At 43.2% G+C, this 22763-nt stretch overlaps 1 protein-coding gene across 6 annotated transcripts in view; it reads left to right on the top strand.

The window, feature by feature from the left end:
• Positions 1-22763, top strand: part of MDN1 (midasin AAA ATPase 1) — a 166654-nt gene that overhangs the window by 137057 nt on the left and 6834 nt on the right. For 3 of the 6 annotated variants that reach the window (XM_084960086.1, XM_084960075.1, XM_084960099.1), the window contains 13 exons: positions 2349-2486; positions 5997-6138; positions 7423-7592; positions 8786-8938; positions 10269-10416; positions 14108-14430; positions 14671-14841; positions 15983-16084; positions 17546-17759; positions 18909-19082; positions 20118-20281; positions 21227-21316; positions 22482-22597. In XM_084960086.1, the coding sequence (XP_084816212.1) occupies positions 2349-2486; positions 5997-6138; positions 7423-7592; positions 8786-8938; positions 10269-10416; positions 14108-14430; positions 14671-14841; positions 15983-16084; positions 17546-17759; positions 18909-19082; positions 20118-20281; positions 21227-21316; positions 22482-22597 (2105 nt within the window). Of the gene's footprint in view, positions 1-2348; positions 2487-5996; positions 6139-7419; positions 7593-8785; positions 8939-10268; positions 10417-14107; positions 14431-14670; positions 14842-15982; positions 16085-17545; positions 17760-18908; positions 19083-20117; positions 20282-21226; positions 21317-22481; positions 22598-22763 lie in introns of all 6 variants that reach the window. The other 3 variants (XM_084960067.1, XM_021089975.2, XM_084960093.1) reach the window with 1 other exon arrangement.

Genomic DNA, 22763 nt, shown 5'->3' with positions numbered 1-22763 from the left:
AATATCTGGTAGTGTCACTGTTATGGCTGGGGTCGCTGCTATGGCTTGGGTTTGATTCCTGGCCCTGGAACTTCCAAACGCTGTGGGCGCAGCCAGAAAGAAAATTAAAATAAATAAATAAATAAATAAATAAAAATAAAAAGGACAGTGCCAGGACAGAGTATATTGAGGATGCCCTGAGATTTGGGTCAGCTATGTTTGTCCACTTGCATGATTGCTCTTGTCTGACAGGTTCTAAAGTGGCTTTGACCTTACCAGACCTGTGTGCGTTTGGCCGGGGGCGGGGGGGCCGTGGGGTAGAGGTGGTGCTGATAAAACCAAAGCTCTGGGAGCCCAGTGGCTGTCCCACCTGCAGCCACTACAGTACTGTGCTGGCAGAAGGACAGCTGACTTCTTTTATGGTTTATTCTACCTACATCGAAACATATTTCTTTAAAATAGTGTATCTCACTATTTTAACCAAAATATATTTTTCTATCAACTTTCTAAGAGTACATGTCCTGAGAGTGAGTTTGCCTTTCTTTTCAGATAAGTGTTTGAATTGTATCCCTCTCCCTTCTGAGGAATGCTGAGGGAACGTGAAAGTAGGTTATACTCAGTGCTAAGATCATAGATGTAGGTTGTGCTTGAAGCATTCGATCCATAGAAAGCTGTTTCTGTGTAAGTCACAATCAGTGTTTGCTGGTCTTGGATCTTGACCTTTTTAGTTGATAGCTTATCTGTAGTATATTTTCATCCTCAGATTGACAAATACCTTGATAGCTTGTGTTCTGTGATAAAATTTTTGATTGAGGGCCATTAGTTTCTTTTGCTGCTTTTTCTATCCACTTTGTCTCACACATTAGTAGTTCATTTTTGCTTTTAGGACATGAAACAGGGGGGCGGGGGGGGTGTCTTTTTGCCTTTTCTAGGGTCGCTCCCGCGGCATATGGAGGTTCCCAGCCTAGGGGTTGAATCAGAGCTGTAGCCGCCGGCCTACACCAGAGCCACAGTAACGCAGGATCCAAGCCTTGTCTGCAATCTACACCATAGCTCACGGCAACGCCGGATCCTTAACCCACTGAACGAGGCCAGGGATCAAACCCGCAACCTCATGGTTCCTAGTTGGATTCATTAACCACTGAGCCACGACGGGAACTCCTGAAACACAGTTTTGTTAACTCTTCAGGACTGTTACTATGTCTGATCTTGTTCTTAACTCTACATCCTTTGCCCTCCTGGATGCCAGGTGTCTTGGCAGCAAACAGCCAAGGCAAGATACAGCATACTCCCTGAGAGCAACAGATTTACATCAAGATCTGGGGGGGAAAGGCAGTCTTCTTTTTATGGCTGCACCTGTGACATTTAGGGGTCAAATCAGAGCTGCAGGTGCAGGCCTGTGCCACAGCCATGGCAATACCGGATCTGAGCCACAGCTGCATGGCAATGTCAGATCCTTAGAGTGAGGCCAGGGATCGAACCGACAACCTCATGGATATTATGTCAAGTTCTTAACACACTGAGCCACAATGAGAACTCCCAGAATATTCTTTATCCTTTGTCTATATCCTTATCTTTATTTATTTTTAAATATTACGATTAATATGACTGCGAGGAATATCACACAAAATTTTCTTCACTTGTTAAAGTGAAAATGAAATCTCTTACTTGTAGCATCCTGCTTCGAGTTGCTGTACCTGCAGGGTTACCTGTCTTGTCTCTTTCTTCTCAAGCTTAATGACTGGGGAATGAGATATAGAAGGACAAAACCCCCTTGGGATTTAGACACTGAGAGGTTCCACCCCTGCTAAATGTGATCCTGGTATATATACCTCATTCAAATTTTTGTCTTGGCAGAATGGCAAATTACCACATGCATGCCTCCACAAAGTCAAACACTCATATATTAAATGTGATATCAAGCTTTGAAACTGCATAATAACTGTTTTTTCTTTGTTTTAATGACTGCACCTGTGGTGTATAGAAGTTCCCAGTGCACGAGTTGAATGGGCGCTGCAGCTCTGGCCTGTGACACAGCCACAGCCACACTGGATCTGAGCTGCACCTGTGACCTACGCCACAGCTTGTGGCAACTCCAGATCCTTAACCTACTAAGAGATTGAGGCCAGGTATCAAGCCTGCATCCTCACAGAGACAGTGTCAGTCGGGTCTTTAACCTGCTGAGCCACAACAGGAGCTGCTGTAATAACTATTATCACCAAGGAAGAAAATGTCAAAAGTCTGCTATACTTCGACCGGATTTAAAATGCTTACTAATCAATTATTTATGGTATTCTTTCCTGCAGCAGACTGGAAATTCCTTTTTTTTATTGCTTTTGTACCTAACTTTCACTCTTTTTGTTTTTGAGGGATTTTGCTTGCCCAAAGAATTTATGGAAGATTCAGCAGGAGAGGGAGCCACCGAGTTCCATGACTATGAGGGCGGTGGGATTGGAGAAGGCGAAGGCATGAAGGATGTGAGTGACCAGATAGAGAATGAAGAGCAGGTAAGTTTTCAAAAATTTTTTTCTATTAGGTAATGGTTCTCAAACTATAATCTAGGCACCTTAAGAATACCAGAGCTGGAGTTCCCATCGTGGCGCAGTGGTTGACGAATCCGACTAGGAACCATGAGGTTGTGGGTTCGATCCCCGGCCTTGCTCAGTGGGTTAACAATCCGGCGTTGCCATGAGCTGTGGTGTAGGTTGCAGACGCGGCTCGGATCCCGCGGTGCTGTGGCTCTGGCGTAGGCCGGTGGCTACAGCTCCGATTCAACCCCTAGCCTGGGAACCTCCATATGCCGCGGGAGCGGCCCAAGAAATAGCAACAATAACAACAAAGACAAAAGACCAAAAAAAAAAAAAAAAAAAAAAAAGAATACCGGAGCTTGGGGAGCAGCTATAAGTGAAACGCTTAAAGAACACAGAAAGGAACTTTGCAGGCCAGTTATTTGTTGCAGCTATAATTTGGAAGGGAAATGATATAAAATTTCTTTATTTTAAATGGGAAGGTTTTTGCTGATCATTTTCTAGGCTGCATTTTTGGTAATAGTTTGTTTAAAGTTAAAAGTGTAGCTATTTTAAGTGTTAACTGCATTAAATAATAATGCTACTGTTTGCTGTTAATAGGTTTTATTTTTGTATGTCTTTAAGACATGTTGAAATTTTAAGCTCTGTGCCCTTGTGAGTGTTTTTTTGTTTTTTGTTTTTTGTTTTTTTTTTAAACATTACTACTTCTCAAACCCACAGCATATGGAAGTTCCCAGGCTAGGGATCTAATGGGAGCTGCAGCTGCCAGCCTATAGCACAGCCATAGCAATGTGAGATCTAAGCTCAGTCTGCAACCTATACCACAGCTCATGGCAACACCAGATCCTTTACCCTTTGAGCAAGGCCACGGATTGAACCCACGTCCAGGGTTCAATCCCTGGCTGAGCCATGATGGGAACTCCTAAACATTACTATTTCAGTCATTTAGGTCAATCAGCTGTGACTTGAAGAAATAAAAGATAGTGGGATTTCTTTTTATTACTTACATTCTAAATTTAAAGCAATCTACAAATTTCTATTTAAGGTCTGATTATGTCTGTTAAAAATAAAAGGATAAACCCATTCAAACGTCCACTCTTCCTTTGAAGGGAAAACTGGAAAGAAATAAAAAACCAAAAGGGTGATGAGTTCCTGTTGGAGCTTAAGGTGTTACCAACCCGACTAGGTTTGATCCCTGGCCTTGCTCAGTGGGTTAAGGATCTGGCATTACTGTGGCTGTGGTATAGATCACAAACGTGGCTTGGATCTGATGTTTCTGTGGCTGTGGTGTAGGCTGGCAGCTGTAGCTCCAGTTGGACCCCTAGCCTGGGAGCCTCCATGTGTTGCGTGTGCGGCTTTAAAAAGCAAAAAACAAAAACAAAAAACAGAAACCAAAAGGGTGATGCTAGTGTTTATGTGATAAAGTTCTAGTAAACACACACTATTGTTATTTTGGCCTTTCTGTATTTCTCAAATTTTTTTTTTTTTTTTTGTCTTTTTGTCTTTTTGTTGTTGTTGTTTGTTGTTGTTGCTATCTCTTGGGCCGCTTCCTCGGCATATGGAGGTTCCCAGGCTAGGGGTTGAATCGGAGCTGTAGCCACCGGCCTACGCCAGAGCCACAGCAACGCGGGATCCGAGCCGCGTCTGCAACCTACACCACAGCTCACGGCAACGCCGGATCGTTAACCCACTGAGCAAGGGCAGGGACCGAACCCGCGACCTCATGGTTCCTAGTCGGATTCGTTAACCACTGCGCCACGACGGGAACTCCTATATTTCTCAAATTTAACTTAATTAGCACACAGTACTTTAATGGGAAAAATAAAAAGTGAACCTAATACTAAAGTGCAAATCCAATGCAAAAAACAACTTTAAAAAGAAAAGCAGACTTTTTTTAACTTAAGAAAGAAAAATAGTTTGTATAAACTATGATCCTTTTTTTTTGTTGAAAAAGGTCTTAGGAGGCCGGTATTGATACATACTACCTATATTTATAAGTATCTGTTGATATACTTACAGATCAAAAGGTGCTGCAAAACGTCACAGTGGTGATTTCTTTGCTAGTTTTGGAGGATTCCGGTGCTAGGAGAACTTACTCTGTTTTGCTTAGAAATTTTTAAATTGAGATTTTTATTGCTTTTATATTTTATTATTATTATTTTTGCTTTATAGGGCTGCACATGGGGCATATGGAAGTTCCCAGGCCATGGGTTGAATCGGAGCTGCAGCTGCAGGCCCAGCAATGCAGGATCCGAGCCTACACCACAGCTCACGGCCATGCCCGGATCTTTAACCCACTGATCCAGGCTAGAGATCAAACCTGCATCCTTATGGATACTAGTCGGGCTCGTTACCGCTGAGCCATGATGGGAACTCTGCTTTTATATTTTAAAAAAAGGATGAAAGGGATGAAAGGGATAGCAATCCTAAGTCTTTTCCTCAAATATGATGTAGATTATGTAGGAATATATAGTTTAAGGAAAAGCAAAGAAAATTATAGTGACTGGGGAGGGATAAACTAGAAACTTGTGATTGACAGACACACTACCATATAGAAAATAGATAAACAAGGGCCACTGTATAGCATAGGGATCTATATTCAATACCTTATAATAACCAATAATAGAAAAGATCTGAAGAAGAATCTTTATTCTTTTTTTTTTTTTTTTTTTAATTATCTTTTTGTTTTTTTCTAGGGCCATACCCATGGCATATGGAGGTTCCCAGGCTAGGGGTCTAATCGGAGCTGTAGCTGCAGGCCTACGCCAGAGCCCCACAGCAACACCAGATCCGAGCTGCGTCTGCGAGCTACACCACAGCTCACAGCAACGCTGGATCCTTAACCCACTGAGCAAGGCCAGGGATCAAACCCACCACCTCATGGTTCCTAGTCGGATTCATTAACCACTGAGCCATGACGGGAACTCCAAGAATCTTTATTCTTTTTCAGATTGTTTTATAGGTTATTATATACATACACATATACCTGTATGTGTAACTGAATCACCTTGCTGTATACCTGAAAGTAACACAATGTTGTAAATCAACCTACTTCAACAAAAAATAAAAAAAGGCATGGGGGGAGAAGTACTCCACTGTGAGTGTGATGTCTATGAGAGAGCAAAATGGCAAATATTAAATTTATGGGCAATATAATAAGACTGGTGAATTTTTTTGTCCTATAGAGAATGTATAGTCTTTTAAAAATACATGTTTAGATTAAAAATAAAACAATTCACGTGAAGAAAACCTGAACAAAATTCTATATTCTCTAACAACATAGTGCAGTGAAACTAGAAATTAACTATGGAAATGTTAAAGCAAGTCACAAATTATGTGTCTTTTCTCAGTTGATTCTTTCTTCTCTTTCCAGAGATAATTTTATACTGTTAACCTTGGCACTAATATATTTGTACTCTCTTTAAAGCTGAATAAACATTAGTAACTTGGAATGTTCATTTATGTTTTCTGTAATGCTTCTTGATCTAGGCAGAAGATACATTTCAGAAGGGTCAAGAAAAGGATAAAGAAGATCCTGACTCAAAACCAGACATTAAGGGCGAGGACAATGCCATTGAGATGTCAGAAGACTTTGATGGGAAAATGCATGATGGGGAGCTTGAGGAACAAGGTTTGAGATTGTCCTTCATTCTTATTTTTCCAAAATATTTTATCCAGGAAATTACACATTCCCAATAAGGAGCCTGTCTTACTCTTTCTTTGGAGCAAGTTGGTTACTCTGCGTAACTGCAGGTAAAAACATCAGCATATACATGTGCCTTCACCACCTGCACCAAGTCCAGAGTCTCTAATCCATTTTGGAGATAAATAGAAATACTGCTGAATGTTCTGGCCGCCTCATGTGCTTGATGCCTTGACCAGGTCGTGCCAGTCAGGGAAATCCAGACGAGAAGGAGATAATCTCTCACAGAGCTGGGTTCTCAGCTCATTACATTGTTCTAGAGTTTCTTAAAAATAATTTTTTTTGCTAATTACAAAATTTGACATTTGTTGTAGATGATTTAGAACAGAGATGCAGAAACGAAATAGACACCTTTTTAGACCTACCGCACAAATCACTGAATCAATTTTGGGTTATTTTTTGTTTATTGCGTGCGTGCGCGCGCACGCGCGCGCACACACACACACACACACACACACACACACACACTCTCACACACCACAAACCGTGCCAATGTCTACTTTTTTCATTTAACCTACAAACATTCCATGTCATTCAAAATTATTTGAGAATATAATCTCTTATAGCACATTATCATCTATCATATTTGTATTTATCAATTTGTATTCAACTATTGCCCTAAATTTCTGTCCAAAGCATAATTGGAAATGTACTGTCTTATTCTAAGAGACTATCTTGCAGAAATCATAAGTGACTTCAGAGTAGACGAGTGCATGCCTGAGAAAGGGTTTAACCTTTGTCAAAACAGAGCTTGAGCAAAAACAAAGGCAACAAAATTCTGATTAACTGAGCTAGACACATGATTTGAGATGTGGGATAATTCCTTGATGTTATGTTGGAATTGGGGAAGGAACCTTGGAAATCTCATAGCCCAACTTATCATTTCCCAGGTAAGAAACCAAAACCTAGTGAGGCTGCTGAGTTTTGGTTTGGACATTCTCCCAGCACCAGAATTAGACACCCTGACAGCTGTTCCACCACCCTTCTTAGAGTCTCTTAACACATCCCAGGCCTCCTTGTTCTCCAAACAGTCTGCAAAACACAATAGGACTACTTTAGGAGATCTAAAAGCATCTGCTTGTGGGGTATTCTGTGAAAATAGGGAGTAAATTCTAGTAAGACCCTTGCCAGGTCCTTGCCTTTCCTAGATTCATAGGAACAGATCAGTTTGGGAGTGTGTTGAACTAAGCTCAGTGCCCTTCCTTTCAGAAGAAGATGATGAGAAATCAGACAGTGAGGACAGAGACCTGGATAAACAGATGGGCGATCTGAATGGTGAGGAAGCTGACAAACTAGATGAGAGGCTTTGGGGTGATGACGACGATGAGGAAGATGAGGAAGAGGACAGTACAATTGAAGAAACCGGACCAGGAATGGATGAGGTAATTAAAAGATTCCCCCATCATGTAGTCCCCAGGTTGAGAGGAGGTACTGTTCTTACCAACTACACTCACTGTCATTCACTGCTCTTCCTTTCCTCACTGGGTTTTTCTTCCCTTTCTTCCATCTCTGTTTTTCCTTTTTTTCTTTTCTGTCCAGGTTATTGCTTGTGTTTAGGGCCAAAAGAGTAGCCTGACTTGAGCCACCCCATGTGTTAAGAAGGAGGGAAGTTAGAGGACTCAGTGTAGGTGCTCTGATTCTGCTGCTGGCCACAGAATCCCACACCTACCCCCAGCTAGCCTGGGGGACCCCCCCAGGGCTGGGTGTGACACCACACAGCACAGCTCGACCCACCCACAGTCACATACCTGCTCTTACTGATTCTGTCTGGACAGACCCTCATGTTCCCTCCAAGACATACACGCCCTGTCAGCTGGATGTTTCCAACTGGATTGGCCCAAGAGGCAGAAATCACACATGTCTAAGAGCTGTGTTGGGTAGTTAACCTGTGTGTGAAAACGGTTTTTTTAATTATTATTATTAATTATTTTAATTATTATTATTATTTTTTAATGATTTTTAGTTTTTCCATTATAGCTGGTTTACAGTGTTCTGTCAATTTCTACTGTACAGCAAGGTGACCCAGTCACACATACCTGTGTACATTCTTTTTTCTCACATTATCATGCTTCATTGTAAGTGACTAGATATAGTTTCCAGTGCTATAGAGCAGGATCTCATTGCTTATCCATTCCAAAGGCAATAGCTTGGATCTGTTAACCCCAGATTCCCAATCCATCCCACTCCCTCCCCCTCTGCAACCACAAGTCTGTACTCCAAGTCCATGAGTTTCTTTTCTGTGGGAAGGTTCATTTGTGCTGTATATTAGATTCCAGATATAAGTGATATCAGGTGGTATTTGTCTTTCTAACTTACTTAGTATGTTTGTCTCTAGTTCCATCCATGTTGCTGCAAATGGCATTACTTTGTTCTTTTTTATGACTGAGTAGTATTCCACTGTGTATATATACCACACCTTCTTAATCCAATCATCTGTGTTGATGGACATTTAGGTTGTTTTCATGTCTTGGCTATTGTGAATAGTGCTTCAGTGAACATGTGGGTGCATGTGTCTAAAAACAGGTTTTTAGATTGAGAGTGCTGATTTTGTGTTTTTTCTTCCTTTGATATTTAGGAAGATTCTGAACTTGTTGCTAAAGACGACAACTTAGATGCTGGGAAGTCAAACAGAGATAAAAACCAGAAAGATAAGAAAGAAGAAAAGGAAGAAGCAGAAGCTGATGATGATGGACAAGGCCAAGACGAAATCAATGAACAAATAGATGAGGTAATGAGGATTCAAAAATGAGGATTGGAAACTAATCTGCTCTCCTGACTCAAGACCAGGGCCACTGCAAGGCTCCTGGGATGTCTCCAGACATTTCCCCCTACTTATCATTTGTTCCTATTGCCTCGTGAAGAAGTGTGTAACAGAGCCTCTTACTAGACGTAAAATACCTAACTATTGGGTACTGATGAGGTGGTCTTCATGCTGTTTGAACTCATGCTATAGCTCGTAGCTAAAACCTGTGTCCTTTTGTGTATTTCTCCCCATAAACTTCAGGGTCTTCTTCGAGACTGAGTAACACAGTACCTTGTATCAGTGGAGAGTATGCGCAGAAAATGAAATTTGAAATTCCAACCTGAAAATTCTAAAAACATTAGTAAAATTCTAATGTGTGCTGGTAATTTTAGGAAAGAGACGTTGTATTCTCAGTGTAACACTTGGCCCTTGAACAATGTGGGTGTTAGGGACACTGACCACCAGAGATCAAACCTATTTCCTGTACTAGTCGGATTCGTTACCACTGAGCCATGATAGGAACTTCTAAATATTACTACTTTTAGTCATTTAGATCAATCAACTGTGACTTGAAGAAATAAAAGATAGTGGGATTTCTTTTTATCACTTACATTCTAAATTAGCGCAATCTATAAATTTCTATTTAAGGTATGATTATACCTATTAAAAATAAAAGGATGAACCAATTCAAACCTTCACTCTTCCTTTGAAGGGAAAACAAGAAAGAAAGAAAAAGCCAAAAGGGTAGTGAGTTCCCGTTGTGGCTCAGTGGCTTACGAACCCAGCTAGGATCCATGAGGATGCAGGTTCGATCCCTGGCCTCACTCAGTGGGTTAAGGATTTGGCATTGCTATGAGTCATGGCATGGGTTGCAGACATGGCTTGGATATGGCATTGCTGTGGTGTAGGCCAGTGGCCACAGCTCCGATTCGACACCCCTAGCCTGTTAACTTCCCTTTGCTGTGGACATGGCCCTAAAAAGACAAAAAAAATAAAGTAAAATTAACCCAAAACCAAAAGGTCAATGCTAGTGTTTATGTGGTAGAGTTCGAATAAACACACATACACACACACGCTATTGTTAGTTTGGCCTCTCTGTATTTCTCAAATTTACAGTTGGCTCTCTGCATCCCCAGGTCCACCAGCCATAGATCCATATGGTATTGTGGCACATATTTGTTGAAAAAAATGCATATTTAAGTGCCCCTGAGTAGTTCAAACTTGTGCTGTTCAAGGGTCAACTGTGGTTAGAGCTAATTATATGTGATTGCTGCTTTAAACATTTGTTTTTTCCTATTCTCTCCATTATCCAAAGAGAGAATATGATGAGAATGAGGTGGATCCTTACCATGGCAATCAGGAAAAGCTGCCGGAACCTGAAGCCTTGGACCTTCCAGATGACTTGAACCTAGACAGTGAAGACAAGAACAATGATGAAGACACAGACCATGAAGAAGGAGAAGGTGTGTCTTTCAAAACCTAAGGAGCCCAGCAAAAGTCATTGAAAATGAGCAGTAACTGACTTCTTTTCAGGCCAGGTCATCATCACATCTGGTTAGCCCAATTCCACTTGGAGAAAATGGTTCGCTTTTCTTCTGCCATGTTTCTCCATACAGTTTGTAAGCCAGCAGGTCTTTGTTGCTTGAGTCATCCCGTCCTGTGTTTCAGTGTTGCTGTGCCCACGTGGTGCTGTCACCCACAGCTCCACCTCCCCACAGCAGCACACTATGCCCTGTCTCGTGGGTTGTTGTAAACACTGCAGTCCGGGTACAGCCGGGACTCTCGTGGAGCCCAGTTATGGCTTTCCTGGCAGTTACTGATTGTTGTACTTATGTGTGTTCAGTCTGAAGTAGATAATCATGATGGGGAGTGAAATTGAATAATCCCACGAGAAATCATATGGCAGATGACCGTCATCTAGTGCCTTTGTCACCCACCGTTCAGCCCGAGTAGGACTCCCTTAGGGGGTGCTATCTCGCACTGGGAGCTGGTGTGTAGTGCCCTGCCATGGTGGGTGAACAGACAGACAGGTGGCACCAGTCTCACTCTGTTGTTGCTGCTGCTCCTGATTTTTTTTTTTTTTCTTCCAGTTAATGAAGTAAAGCTGATTTACAGCGTTGTGTTAACTTCTGTTGGACAGCAGAGTGATTCAGTTATATATATACACACATTCTTTTTTATATTAATTTCCATTACGATTTATCCATGGTTATTGAATATAATTCTCTGTGCTGTACAGTAGGACCTTGCTGTTTATCCATCCTATATATTTATTTGGCCAAGCCCACGGCATGTGGGAGTTCCCGGGCCAGGGACACACTCGTGTCACAACAGTGACCAGAGCCATGGTAGTGACAACCCCAGGTCCTTAACCTGTTGAGCCACCCACCTTATATTTAATAGTTTGCATCTACTAGCCCCAAACTCCCAGTCCATCCTTTCCCTACCCTCTACCCCCTTGTGAACCACAAGTCTGTTCTTAATATATGAGCCTGTTTGTTTTGTAGGTAAGTTCATTTGTGCCATGTTTTAGATTCCACATATAAGTGATATCATATGATATTTGTCTTTCTCTTTGCAACTTCACTTAGTATGATCATCTCTAGTTCCATCCATATTGCTTCAAATGGCATTATATTTTTCTTTTTTTCTTTTTTAATTTTTTTTTTTTTTTTTTTTTGGTCTTTTTGCCATTTTTCTTGGGCTGCTCCTGCAGCATATGGAGGTTCCCAGGCTAGGGGTCCAATCGGAGCTGTAGCCGCCCGCCTGTGCCAGAGCCACAGCAACATGGGATCCAAGCCGAGTCTGCAACCTACACCACAGCTCACGGCAACGCTGGATCCTTAACCCACTGAGCAAGGCCAGGGATCAAACCTGCAACCTCATGGTTCCTAGTCGGATTCTTTAACCATTGCGCCACGATAGGAACTCCTAATGTTCTTTTTTTAAAGCCAAGTAGTATTCCACTGTGTATATGTACTATGTCTTCCTTATCCACTCATCTATCGATGGACAGATGTCCAAATTTTGCCTTTTGTGACTAATGGCACTATGAACGTAGGTGCATTCACTCTGCTTCTTAATGAATCAGACGTGCTTAGAAAGCTGTTAAAAACACCAAGTTATAAAAGAATAAATGAGGTGCCATTAAAAAAATTTTGATACAAGAAACAGTACTTTATAATGCTTATGGCTACATCAAATTATGAAAACACAGAAAGGAATAAAACAGACTAACTTTAGGCTATTAACCTCTGAGGAAGGAAGAAGAGTAAAGGCATCCGGAATCTTTAAAACAAGTAACAGAAATTTGATGCCCTTGTGGCAAAATGTTAACGCCTATTAAATCTAGGAGGTGAGTATATGGCTCTCAGAAATTTAAAATGCATTTCTCGGAGTTCCCGTTGTGGCGCAGTGGTTAACGAATCCAACTAGGAACCATGAGGTTGCGGGTTCGATCCCTGCCCTTGCTCAGTGGGTCAAGGTTCCGGCGTTGCTGTGAGCTGTGGTGTAGGTCACAGACGCGGCTCGGGTCCTGCGTTGCTGTGGCTCTGGCCTAGGCTGGTGGCTACAGCTCCGATTAGACCCCTAGCCCGGGAACCTCCATATGCCACAGGAGCGGTTCAAGAAATGGCAAAAAGACAAAAACAAAAACAAAAACAAAAACAAAAAAAAAAAAAAAAGAAGAGAGGTTGATTAGAGTTCCAAAAAAAAGAAAATTAAATAAAATGCATTTCTCACGTTTAAGGTATTTGGTAGTTAAAAATAAACTTGTGAACTTAGTATTTAACGAGACCATCTGGTTAGGGGTTTGATACAGGCTTTTCCTCATGCGTAGAACATTCTTTGCTCTATGAATCTCTAGCTTTTAAACATAGTATAAGCTGTTGATTCTGAGAGTATTTCATTACCTTATAATTTTGGAATCTGACTTCAAGCTTAAATTCAACAGACCAAGCAAGCATAAAATTAAGAAAATTAAAATCCCCTTAGATTTTACATTTGCCCTAGAAAAAAATAGGCTAATTTTATTTATTTATTGTCATTTTCTTGGCCACCCTACGGCATATGGAAATTCTTTTATTTTTTTTTTCTTTTCTAGGGCCACACTTGCGGCATATAGAGGTTCCCAAGCTAGGGGTCTAATCGGAGCTGCAGCCCCTGGCCTACACCAGAGCCACAGCAACGCGGGATCCGAGCCATGTCTGCGACCTACCCCACAGCTCATGGCAACAGCGGATCCTTAACCCACTGAGTGAGGCCAGGGATCAAACCCACAACCTCATGGTTCCTAGTTGGATTTGTTAACCACTGAGCCACGACAGGAACTCCGCATATGGAAATTCTGAGGCTAGGAATCAGATCGGTGCCACAGTTGTGACCTGGGCCGAAAAGCTTTATCTTTAACCCACTGAGTGAAGCCAGGGATGGAACCTGCATACTGGTGCTGCAGAGATGTCACTGAACTTGTTGCACCAAAGTGGGACTTCCTCCAGGCTCATTTTAAACTGTTGTGTATATAAACTAAGAAGCAGGTTTTGGCCTTTTTTAGGGCCATACTCTCAGCATATGGAAGACCCCAGGCTAGGGGTCAAATTGGAACTGTAGCTGACAACCTACACCACTGAGTGAGGCCAGGGATCAAACCCACATTCTCATGGATACCAGTCGGATTCGTTTCTGCTGCACCACAATGGGAGCTCCATTTTTTTTTCTAAAATATTTCTCTCATGGTGGCGGCTTTAGGATTTTTCAGTGGATCACTTATTCTTTAATGAACTGCACCATCCAAACAGTTGTATGTAACATGTAAGTACAATTTAGATCAGATGTAGGTGGAATTTTCCTGTGAAGGGTCAGATACTAAACAGATCAGTCTTTGCAGGCCATAAACTGCGACAGAGGTCACAGATACACTGTTCTGCTCTTGTGGTGTGAAAGTAGCCATAGGCAACGCAGAATGGATGTGGTTGTGTTCTAGTAAAACTGCAGAAATACATGGATGGACAGATTTGGCCCAAGGGTCATGGTTTGCCAATCCCTGGTTTGAGAATAATGATAAAATACTTGTGTAACTACATGCCATCTTAAGAAATCACATTGTTTGTTTTTTAAATTGTGTTTTGTTTTTTCTTTTAAATTTCACCTATCCAGAAGAGAATCCTTTGGAAATTAAAGAAAAACCAGTGGATACTGAAGAAGCTGGTCATGAAGCTGAGGAAATAAACAAAGAGACTGAGGCTGACCAGAATGAAGGTCAGGGTCAGCAGGAGCCTGAGCAAGGCCCCAGTGAAGCTGACCAGGGGGAGGGAGAGGGAGAGGAAGAGATGGACACAGGAGCTGACGACCAAGACAAGGATGCTGGCCAGCATCCTGAAGAGAACCCAGAGGAGGAGCAACAGTCATCAGAGGACAAGGACGCCAGTGAGGAAAGTACAGAGGGCAATGTCCCTGTTGACCAAGGCCTCCGGCCTCAGGTATTATGGTGTGTCTGACTTGTCTTCTATTAAAAATAATAATAATGAGAAGAAATTCCTTATTCCCACTGGAATCTCTCTTGGGATACTTTTTCATAAGCCAGTGGTGCTGCTCATCAGCTGTAAGTTTTTGCTTAAGACCCATTCTGGCTGCTTCTCTCCCCAGGGTGGCTTGCTGCATGGCCCCCACCTCTTGTTCTTCCCCCAGAGCATTGAGTGCTGTGTTTGCGTTCCCTGCAGGAGCAGGAAAAAGAGGAAGAAGGGGAGAACCCGGACATGGAGGAGCAGGTGCCAGAGGCTACGGAGAGGAAAGAGCACGACTCCTGCGGGCAGACGGGCTTGGAAAGTGTGCAGAGCGCACAGGCTGTGGAACTGGCCGGGGCCGCACCTGAGACGGAGCAGGGGAAGGAGGTGAGGGGCCCTGGCTGCCTCTTAGGAGGCTCCCTTCTCCCTGTCTGAAACCATGTCTGTTTAGCAGTAGTTGGTTTATGTGTGATTTTTTTTTTTGGTTGTTGACATTTAAAATATCTCCCATTCTTTGAGGAAATAGTTATACACCTATTTTCACAGGTTTGCCTTGCAGAACAAACCCCAGAATACTTGTAACACACTGTATTTAAGAGATTTACTTACTGTGAAAAAATTATTAGAGTGTAGTTCTGTGTTTGAATCAGATTCATGTTACTTTCCCGAAAAACCTAAGGAAAGCAAGGTTGGATTTAGATTCATGAAGTGATGTGCCTCTAAGCGTGCTTCCCTCTTCCTTGCTGTTCACCAAGCCTCTAAACATTTTAACTCAAAAAGCGAAGCACCTCCTTGACATGGGGCGATGGGTCTGTGGCGGCCACAGAGGGGCGCGGGCGTGCCTGGGAGAAGCACTGGACTTTGGAGGGGCTGCTGCTCAGTGGTCACTCTGGACAACTCCCTTGGCCCCCCTGAGCCCCCTTTTTCTCTGCAATCATGACAGCGGTTTATTCTGTCATAGCCTCTCCACCTATTCCTGAGCACCTGTAGGTGCTGAGCATTTCATTACCTCAGCAAGTCCTCGCGGTGGCCATATAAGAGAGACTGTATTGTCCTTGGTGTTCTCCACTTTACATTGAAATTAAATAAGCCGCAGTAATTCTCAGGGGCACACAGCTGGTTGGTGATGAAGCCTGGTTTCTAACTGAGTCTACCCTGCCTTTAGAGTAAGCCATTACCTCCTGTAGACAAGGAGCTAAGCAGCCTTGCAAAGCACAGTCACCCAAGAGGGTAACTAACAAGTTGGGTCTAGAAGCTCCTGTTTCTGCCCACTGGCCAGGCCTTAGTCGGGGTGAGTTCCAGAGTGGGCGGGTGTGGTTACTGTCATCCCTCTGGGCCTGGGAGGAATTGATTCTAAGACCTCTACGGCAACCAAAATCCAAGGCCCCGAGGCCCTTGCATAAAGCAGTGCAGTGGGTGGGCCCTCTGTCCACGGGTTGGCAGGCTGACCACACAGGACCATGAAAGGAGAAGAGTTGTACTCATACAGCTGCCTCCTCCCTCACGCTTCACGGCCTGGATCTCACAGGAACACGGGAGTGGAGCTGCAGATGCGAACCAGGTGGAAGGCCACGAATCCAGCTTCATCGCCAGGCTGGCCTCCCAGAAAAACACCAGGAAAAACACACAGGTATTTATCACTGTTAACTAAGATGAAGGCTGCATATGAAATGATACTTTAAATGTAGTTTAAAAAAAAGGGAGTTCCCTTTATGGCTCAGTGGTTAACGAACCTCACTAGCATCCATGAGGATGTGGGTTTGATCCCTGACCTTGCTTAGTGGGTTAAGGATTCGGCATTGCCATGAGCTGTGGTGTAGGTCACAGATGCGGCTTGGATCCCGCGTGGCTGTGGCTGTGGCTGTGGCCGGAGGTTTTAGCTCTGCTGAACCCCTAGCCTGGGAACCACCATATGCCCTTAAAAGACCAAAAGAAAAAAAAGAAAAAAAAAAAAAAGGCCATATTCCAACTTTTGCTGTTCCCACCCGGTGGCCGCCTGGGTGAACAGACCAGGACTGTGGGGCTTTGCTATCTGGGGTTTCTTCCTTGTGTGGGGAAAAGCACACACACACACACACACACACCCCCACACACACACACCCCCACCCACCCACTGTTATGCTCTTGTTATGGAGCCTCAGAGCCAAGTATTTTGTGTTGCTGCTTACATCAACAAGTCTTATTCTTTTCACTGTGCACACTCTCTCTCTTCTTTTTTTTTTTTTTTTTTTTTTCCATTTTTTGGGCCACCCTGTGGCATATGGAGCTCCCAGGCCAGGGATTCAGTGGAGCCAAAGTCTCCTAAGCCACAGCTGTGGCAACGCCGGATCCTTAACCCACTGTGCCTGGCCGGGGATCAAACCTGCATCCTAGCACTCTCAAGACGCCACTGATCCTGTTGCTCCAAAGCGGGAACTCCACTATGAATACTCTTTTGTGTTTTATTTATTTATTTATTTATAATTTTATTTTTTAGGGCCACACTTGTAGCATAGGGAAGTTCCCAGGCTAGGGGTTGAATCAGAGCTACAGCTGTTGGCCTATACCACAGCCACAGCAATGCTGGATCCTTAACCCACTGAGCAAGGCCAGGGACTAAACCTGCATTCTCATGGATACTAGTCGGGTCTATTACCTCTGAGCCACAACAGGAACTCCTCTTTTGTGTTTTAAAATTTAGGTGTTTTTAAAATGAGGTGTCATTCATGCATGTAATACAGAATTAGTGCATAAAAACCAGTCTCCTCAAAAGACTCCATCCTTTCTCTGTCCTTGGGCTTGCCCAGGGACCTCTCCTCAGCACAGATTGGTGCTTCATGTCCTCTCTTCTGTCAGAGGGATTTTGCTGTGCATCTGTGTGCAAATGTTTCTTTATCTCTTTGCCTTTATTTCTGATATAGAAATATGTCATAGACATTGCTCTGTATGTGTTTTTAGAGAGCTGCCTATTCTTAACAGCTGCATTGAATTCTACTTTTGTGTAGCTATACCTAATTTACTTAATCAGCCTCCTATGGTTGAACATTGGGCTATTTTTACTCTTCTGCTATTATAGACAACGATCTGATGAATTTCGTTGTATTTCCCACAGAGTTTTAAGAGGAAGCCTGGGCAGGCCGACAATGAACGCTCCATGGGTGATCACAACGAGCATGTGCATAAGAGGCTGAGGACCGTGGACACAGACAGCCACGCTGAGCAGGACCCCACCCTGCCCCAGCCCCAGCCCCAGCCCCGGGTGGAGGAGGCAGAAGCCTTTGAGCACATTAAACAAGGAAGTGAGCTGTATGACGCGCAGACCTATGGTACGTAGGAAGGCTTCTTTGCCCACCGAACCCTGAGAGGGCTTAATGCCATGTGCCTGCCAGGTGCATTAGAGGGTCATCTTAGGAGGGAGGGGAAATGGCTTTTTAAAACTAGTGACCTTCTAATAAGAACTGTGCAGCAGTACAATTTGTTTTTGGTATAAAGGTATCTGGAGCCAAGGGCAGGGTTTCAGTGCTCAGGGTGTCTGGATGTAATGTAAGCCTCTTAAGTGTCCTTGGTAACAGCCATATCCAGACCCAGAACTGATCTTAGGGATTCTGAGCCATGGCGATTTCTTCATAATCACCTTGAGGTTGCTCCCTGCAAATGGTAGGAGCTGTGAACTCCCCTAGCTGTAAAGGGGAGAAAAAAATCTCAGCAAAGGAAGGGAGCAGCCAGTCGTCACTCAGCCTCCCCTTTGAACCGTTTTGGTGACTTTTCACTGTTGCATTCCTGATATGTGAGCTGGTGTTGATAACATGTACCTATGATGATGCTACAAAATCAACTGTTCTGCTGTAGATGACTCTTGTCTCTCCCGTTCCCCACTTTTTAGATAAATGAAGCAGGACAAATGATAGCTACCGCGCATGGAGCCTTTACTTTGTGCCCAGCGCTGTTCTGAGCCATAGCTACATGAGCATGGAATTCCTCTAATAATCTTTATGAGCTAGGATATCTCGATCTTACAGATCAGCCTGCTGAGGCCAATGAAGTTTAAGATCCAAGGTGTACAAGATCACAGTGCTGGAAACCTCACATTAGTCTTTCTGTGCCCCATGTTATCATGCTTCTAATAACTTGGCAATGGGGATAACTCCATTAGCTGCTCTGAGTCGTGTGCCCAGACTGTTCATTCTGGTTCGGTCTCTGGTCATAGCAGTAAAAAACCAGCTAAACATCTTACTCTGTGGTCACATGTGTAGTTACACTATATATCCTTGTAGCTTCGTGGGGTAGGGCTGGTAGAAAATAGGCACTTCCCTCAGTGGGTCCCGGACAAGCCAAGTACTGTGTCCGAGGCACAGTGGCAGAACCACAGTGGCATTAGTAGAATCTTGGAACCAAGAAATGACTGAAAGCACACCCTCTCATGATGACTTTGTTCAGCGAAGACCTTTTTATGTGTGCATGCATTTTGTTGGCAGATGTGGCCAGTACGGAGCAGCAGCAGCAGTCTGCAAAGGACTCCAGCAAGGCTCAAGAGGAGGAGGCGCTAGAGGACACCTCCATGGACACGGAGGAGCAGGAGGAGCTCAGAGCAGTAGACACAGAGCAGCTGAAGCCAGAGGAGGTCAAGGCGGGGACCACGGCACCTCCAGGTGAGGCTTGTGGTGAACACATCCCTCCCTCTTTCGCTCTCTGACTTAGAGAAGCCACTTCTCTGATACTGTGGTTTGTTTTTTCCACATCCTAATCCATGGCTTAGATATTCATTTGCCCATAAACTTCACTATATAAATTCCATTTGGGAATAGAAAGGTGAAAGAATAGTGTTACAGGACACTGTCCTTCAAGGAAACCCTTAAAAGTTCAGTTTCAGACAAGATCCCAGCAGCCTTTTTAAAATATATAGAAGAAAACAGAAAAGTATACTTACTTCCAGTTGTGACAAGAGGTATATCTTTGATTGTTATTATTTTTAATTTTATGGAAGTATACAGTATTAGCATAAAATGTTAAAAGAAGAATGAGGGAAATGCGTGAGAAAGTAACAAAACTTCTTACATACAGTCCTACTTCATAGCTGACCATATGCTATTATAAGGCAGTTTATTAATTTAAAAATGCATTCAACATGTGAAACAATAACTTTATCAATCGTGGTATAAATACAAAATCAGATGACAATTGCCAAATTCAAAACCTTTTCTCCTTCTTTCTCAGGGGTCTTAGAAGTCCTGACTGCTGGCCATTTCATGTTCCTGGGAAAGGCATAGGATCAAATGCAGACTTTCTCTTTTTTACTTTATAGGCTGAGGCTCTTTATTCATCTTCTTTGCCTCAGCTTCCTCATCTATAAAGTGGAACTGTGATTTTATGTAGTTTTTATTTTTATCAAAGTTCTGCATGCAGAGTTTAATGGATCACAATTCTACAAGGCTTGTTGGGGTGAAACAGGCTCCCCTTTTCCCCCCTCCCTAGAACAGCTGCCCTCCACATCAGTGGGGAGAGGGGGGGAAGTTAAAGGAGTGGGTGTGGCTGTCTGGAGAGGAGCACATGGAACCCACCTGTGTTAACAGGCCAGGGAGTGAGTGAGTGACGTTTGAGTGGTTGTTCAGGTTGCACACAGCTGTTGAAGACTGCCTTCAGGTTGATGATGTGGTAAGTAAAATTCTGTCCTTGTATGAAAATAGGCTCTGAAGAGGTGGAGATGGAGACCCAGACTATTAAGACAGAAGAGGACCAAGACCCCAGGACAGACACATCCCACAAGGAGACAGAGAGTGAGAAACAAGAGAGAAGCCGAGATTCGACCATTCATACAGCTCATCAGTTGCTTGCGGACACAATTTTCCAAGTACTAAAACTTTCACAAATTACTGCTTTAAGTTGATAAAATGAAGTCAAAAGTTGCTTGGTCTTTAGAACTTTATATAGCATCTGGTTGTTTTGGAGTATCATAACCTTATTATTTTTAAGAATACTGTTAGTAGGAATTCCCGCTGTGGCCCAGCGGTATTGAACCTAACTAGTATCCATGAGAATGCAGGTTCAATCCCCGGTCCCACTCAGTGGGTTAAGGATCCAGCACTGCCATGAGCTGTGGTGTAGGTCATAGATGCGGCTTAGATCCAGCATTGCTGTGGATGTGGTGTAGGCTGACAGCTGTAGCTCCGATTTGACCCCTAGCCTGAGAACTTCCATATGCTGTGGGTGTGGCCCTAAAAAGCAAAATAAATAAATAAATAGAAGAATTCTGTTGGTAGACAGTAACACAGGTAATACACTTACACACTTCTAACAGTCAATTCCAGGGTCAGTGTTGTGGTCTATATCTCAACCTGGCCATGATGATGGGTCTGGTCCTTGGGCCTCTTCTCATGTCCACCAGCCTCATGTGAGGAGCCTGCAGGACAGTTTATATTGGTTAAGAAGCAAGAATCTTTGACTTAAAGCCTGCATTTAGGAAGAGCCAATTAACTAAGATATTTTCCCTAATTGTTTGACTTGGTAGTTTAAATTAATCAAAGAATACTTTATTGATGTCTTAATGGGTATTTTGTTTCTGTTTTACTGGAATGCATTTATTAAATATTAAAATTTCCTCTATCCATCTTGTCTCTACAAAATGGGAAGCAGAAGAAGCATGGTTGTCTGGCATCTTATTGTGCCATTAAATTTGCTTAAGTTTTGCATGTCAGGGCTGTGTATTTGGAGTTTGTGCTACAGGGAAGAAGACGACTGGAAATGAGTTGGTGATTCCAATCTAAGTCACCTCTCATCTGTGGCTTTTCCCACTTAGCCTTTCTTGAAAGATGTCAGTGAGCTAAGACAGGAGCTGGAGAGACAGCTGGAAACATGGCAGCCACATGAATGTGGAAACCCAGAAGAAGTAAGTCAGTGGTCTGTTTATAAAATATCTTGACTTTTGTTTTTTTAAGATACGGCAGACTTAGAGGTTCTTAACTCCAGTTACTTTTGTAAAAGTGATGGAGTATATCGAGAATATAATTACAGTTCTCAATTCTACATCTCTCCATTGCTTTCTGCCTGCTCTGCCACTAGATCTGTAGTTTAGTTAAAACAGAAACTGATGTGTTTAATTTTTTAACTTCCATGGCATGCTCTGCAATAGATGTGACAGTGGTTGAAACATGGGGCAAAAGTCTATATTGTGTTACTCTGAATAAGCCAGCTGGAATTCCATCAGCTGTTGTTGTTGATTAATCAGAAGTTTCCTTTCTAGTGACTTTGCATCCTGATTTTACTGTATAGATACATATTTGAATTTTATATCTATCATCATCATTCTCACCACATATGTGTATTGACTGCTCTGCCGTAATTGGCAAAAAAAGAAATCCCAGGGAGCTTTGTACTCAGGAAATCAGCACACTGTTGAGTGTGTTGCTTGAGAGAGGTGCACTCATATGTCACTTTTGCTTTCTAAACATGACCCTGGGTGTTCCCGTTGTGGCTCAGTGGGTTAAAAGAACCCAAAATAGTATCCATGAGGACATGGTTTCATTCCTGCCCTTGCTCAGTGGGTTAAGGATCTGGCAGTGCTGTGAGCTGTGGTGTAGGTCACAGACATGGCTTGGATCCTGCATTGCTGTGGCTGTGGCCTAAAGCTGCAGCTCCGATTCAACCCCTAGCCTGGGAAGTGTGGTCCTTAAAAAAACAAAAACAAATGAAAGAAAAAACAGGACCCTGAGAGCCCATGATTAAGTGGCGGGATCTCCTGGCACTCAAACTGCCCATCTTAGCTCCCTCTCCACGTGAACGGTACACATGATATACTCTTTGGGGATGTGAATAGGTATTGATTTGTTGTAAACAGTACTTTACTGCCTTGTTGTTGCATTCTCTTATTGGAACTGTTGAGTTGTGGTTTTGGTGGAAAAAGAGACATTTTTAATCCAGTGGACTAGATAGCCGCTTCCTTGGAGAAGCAGGTCATTTTCTACTACTTTGCTTCAGGCCTTCATCTTGCTGTACTGCCTCTGGTTGGCTCTGACCCGATAAGGGTAGCTTACCTGTTGTTGCTCTTGTCACAGGAGAAGGCCGCAGCTGAGATGTGGCAGAATTACCTGGTCTTAACTGCACCTCTTTCACAACAGTTGTGTGAACAGCTTCGTCTTATATTAGAGCCTACCCAGGCAGCCAAACTGAAGTAAGTCTTCTACACTGGATGCTCTTGTGGGGCCCTTGAAAGATGTCAGAGTCACCTGTTCCACTGAGCTTAGCACCTAGCAGCTATAGTGCTAGTGTCCAGGTTGCTCTTCCTGCTGCCCAGGCACAGTACGGTGTTTCCTGCCTTGCTGTCATGTTGTTAGCTC

The sequence above is a fragment of the Sus scrofa genome, chromosome 1 (genome assembly GCF_054392235.1).
Source record: "Sus scrofa isolate SSC_HxYL_T2T_F1_AM1 chromosome 1, Sscrofa_HxYL_maternal_Yorkshire_Landrace_v2.0, whole genome shotgun sequence".
NCBI classification, from domain to species: Eukaryota; Metazoa; Chordata; class Mammalia; order Artiodactyla; family Suidae; genus Sus; species Sus scrofa.
The sequence above is the reverse complement of the archived record's forward strand: the minus strand, read 5'-3'. Positions and strand labels throughout refer to the sequence as shown.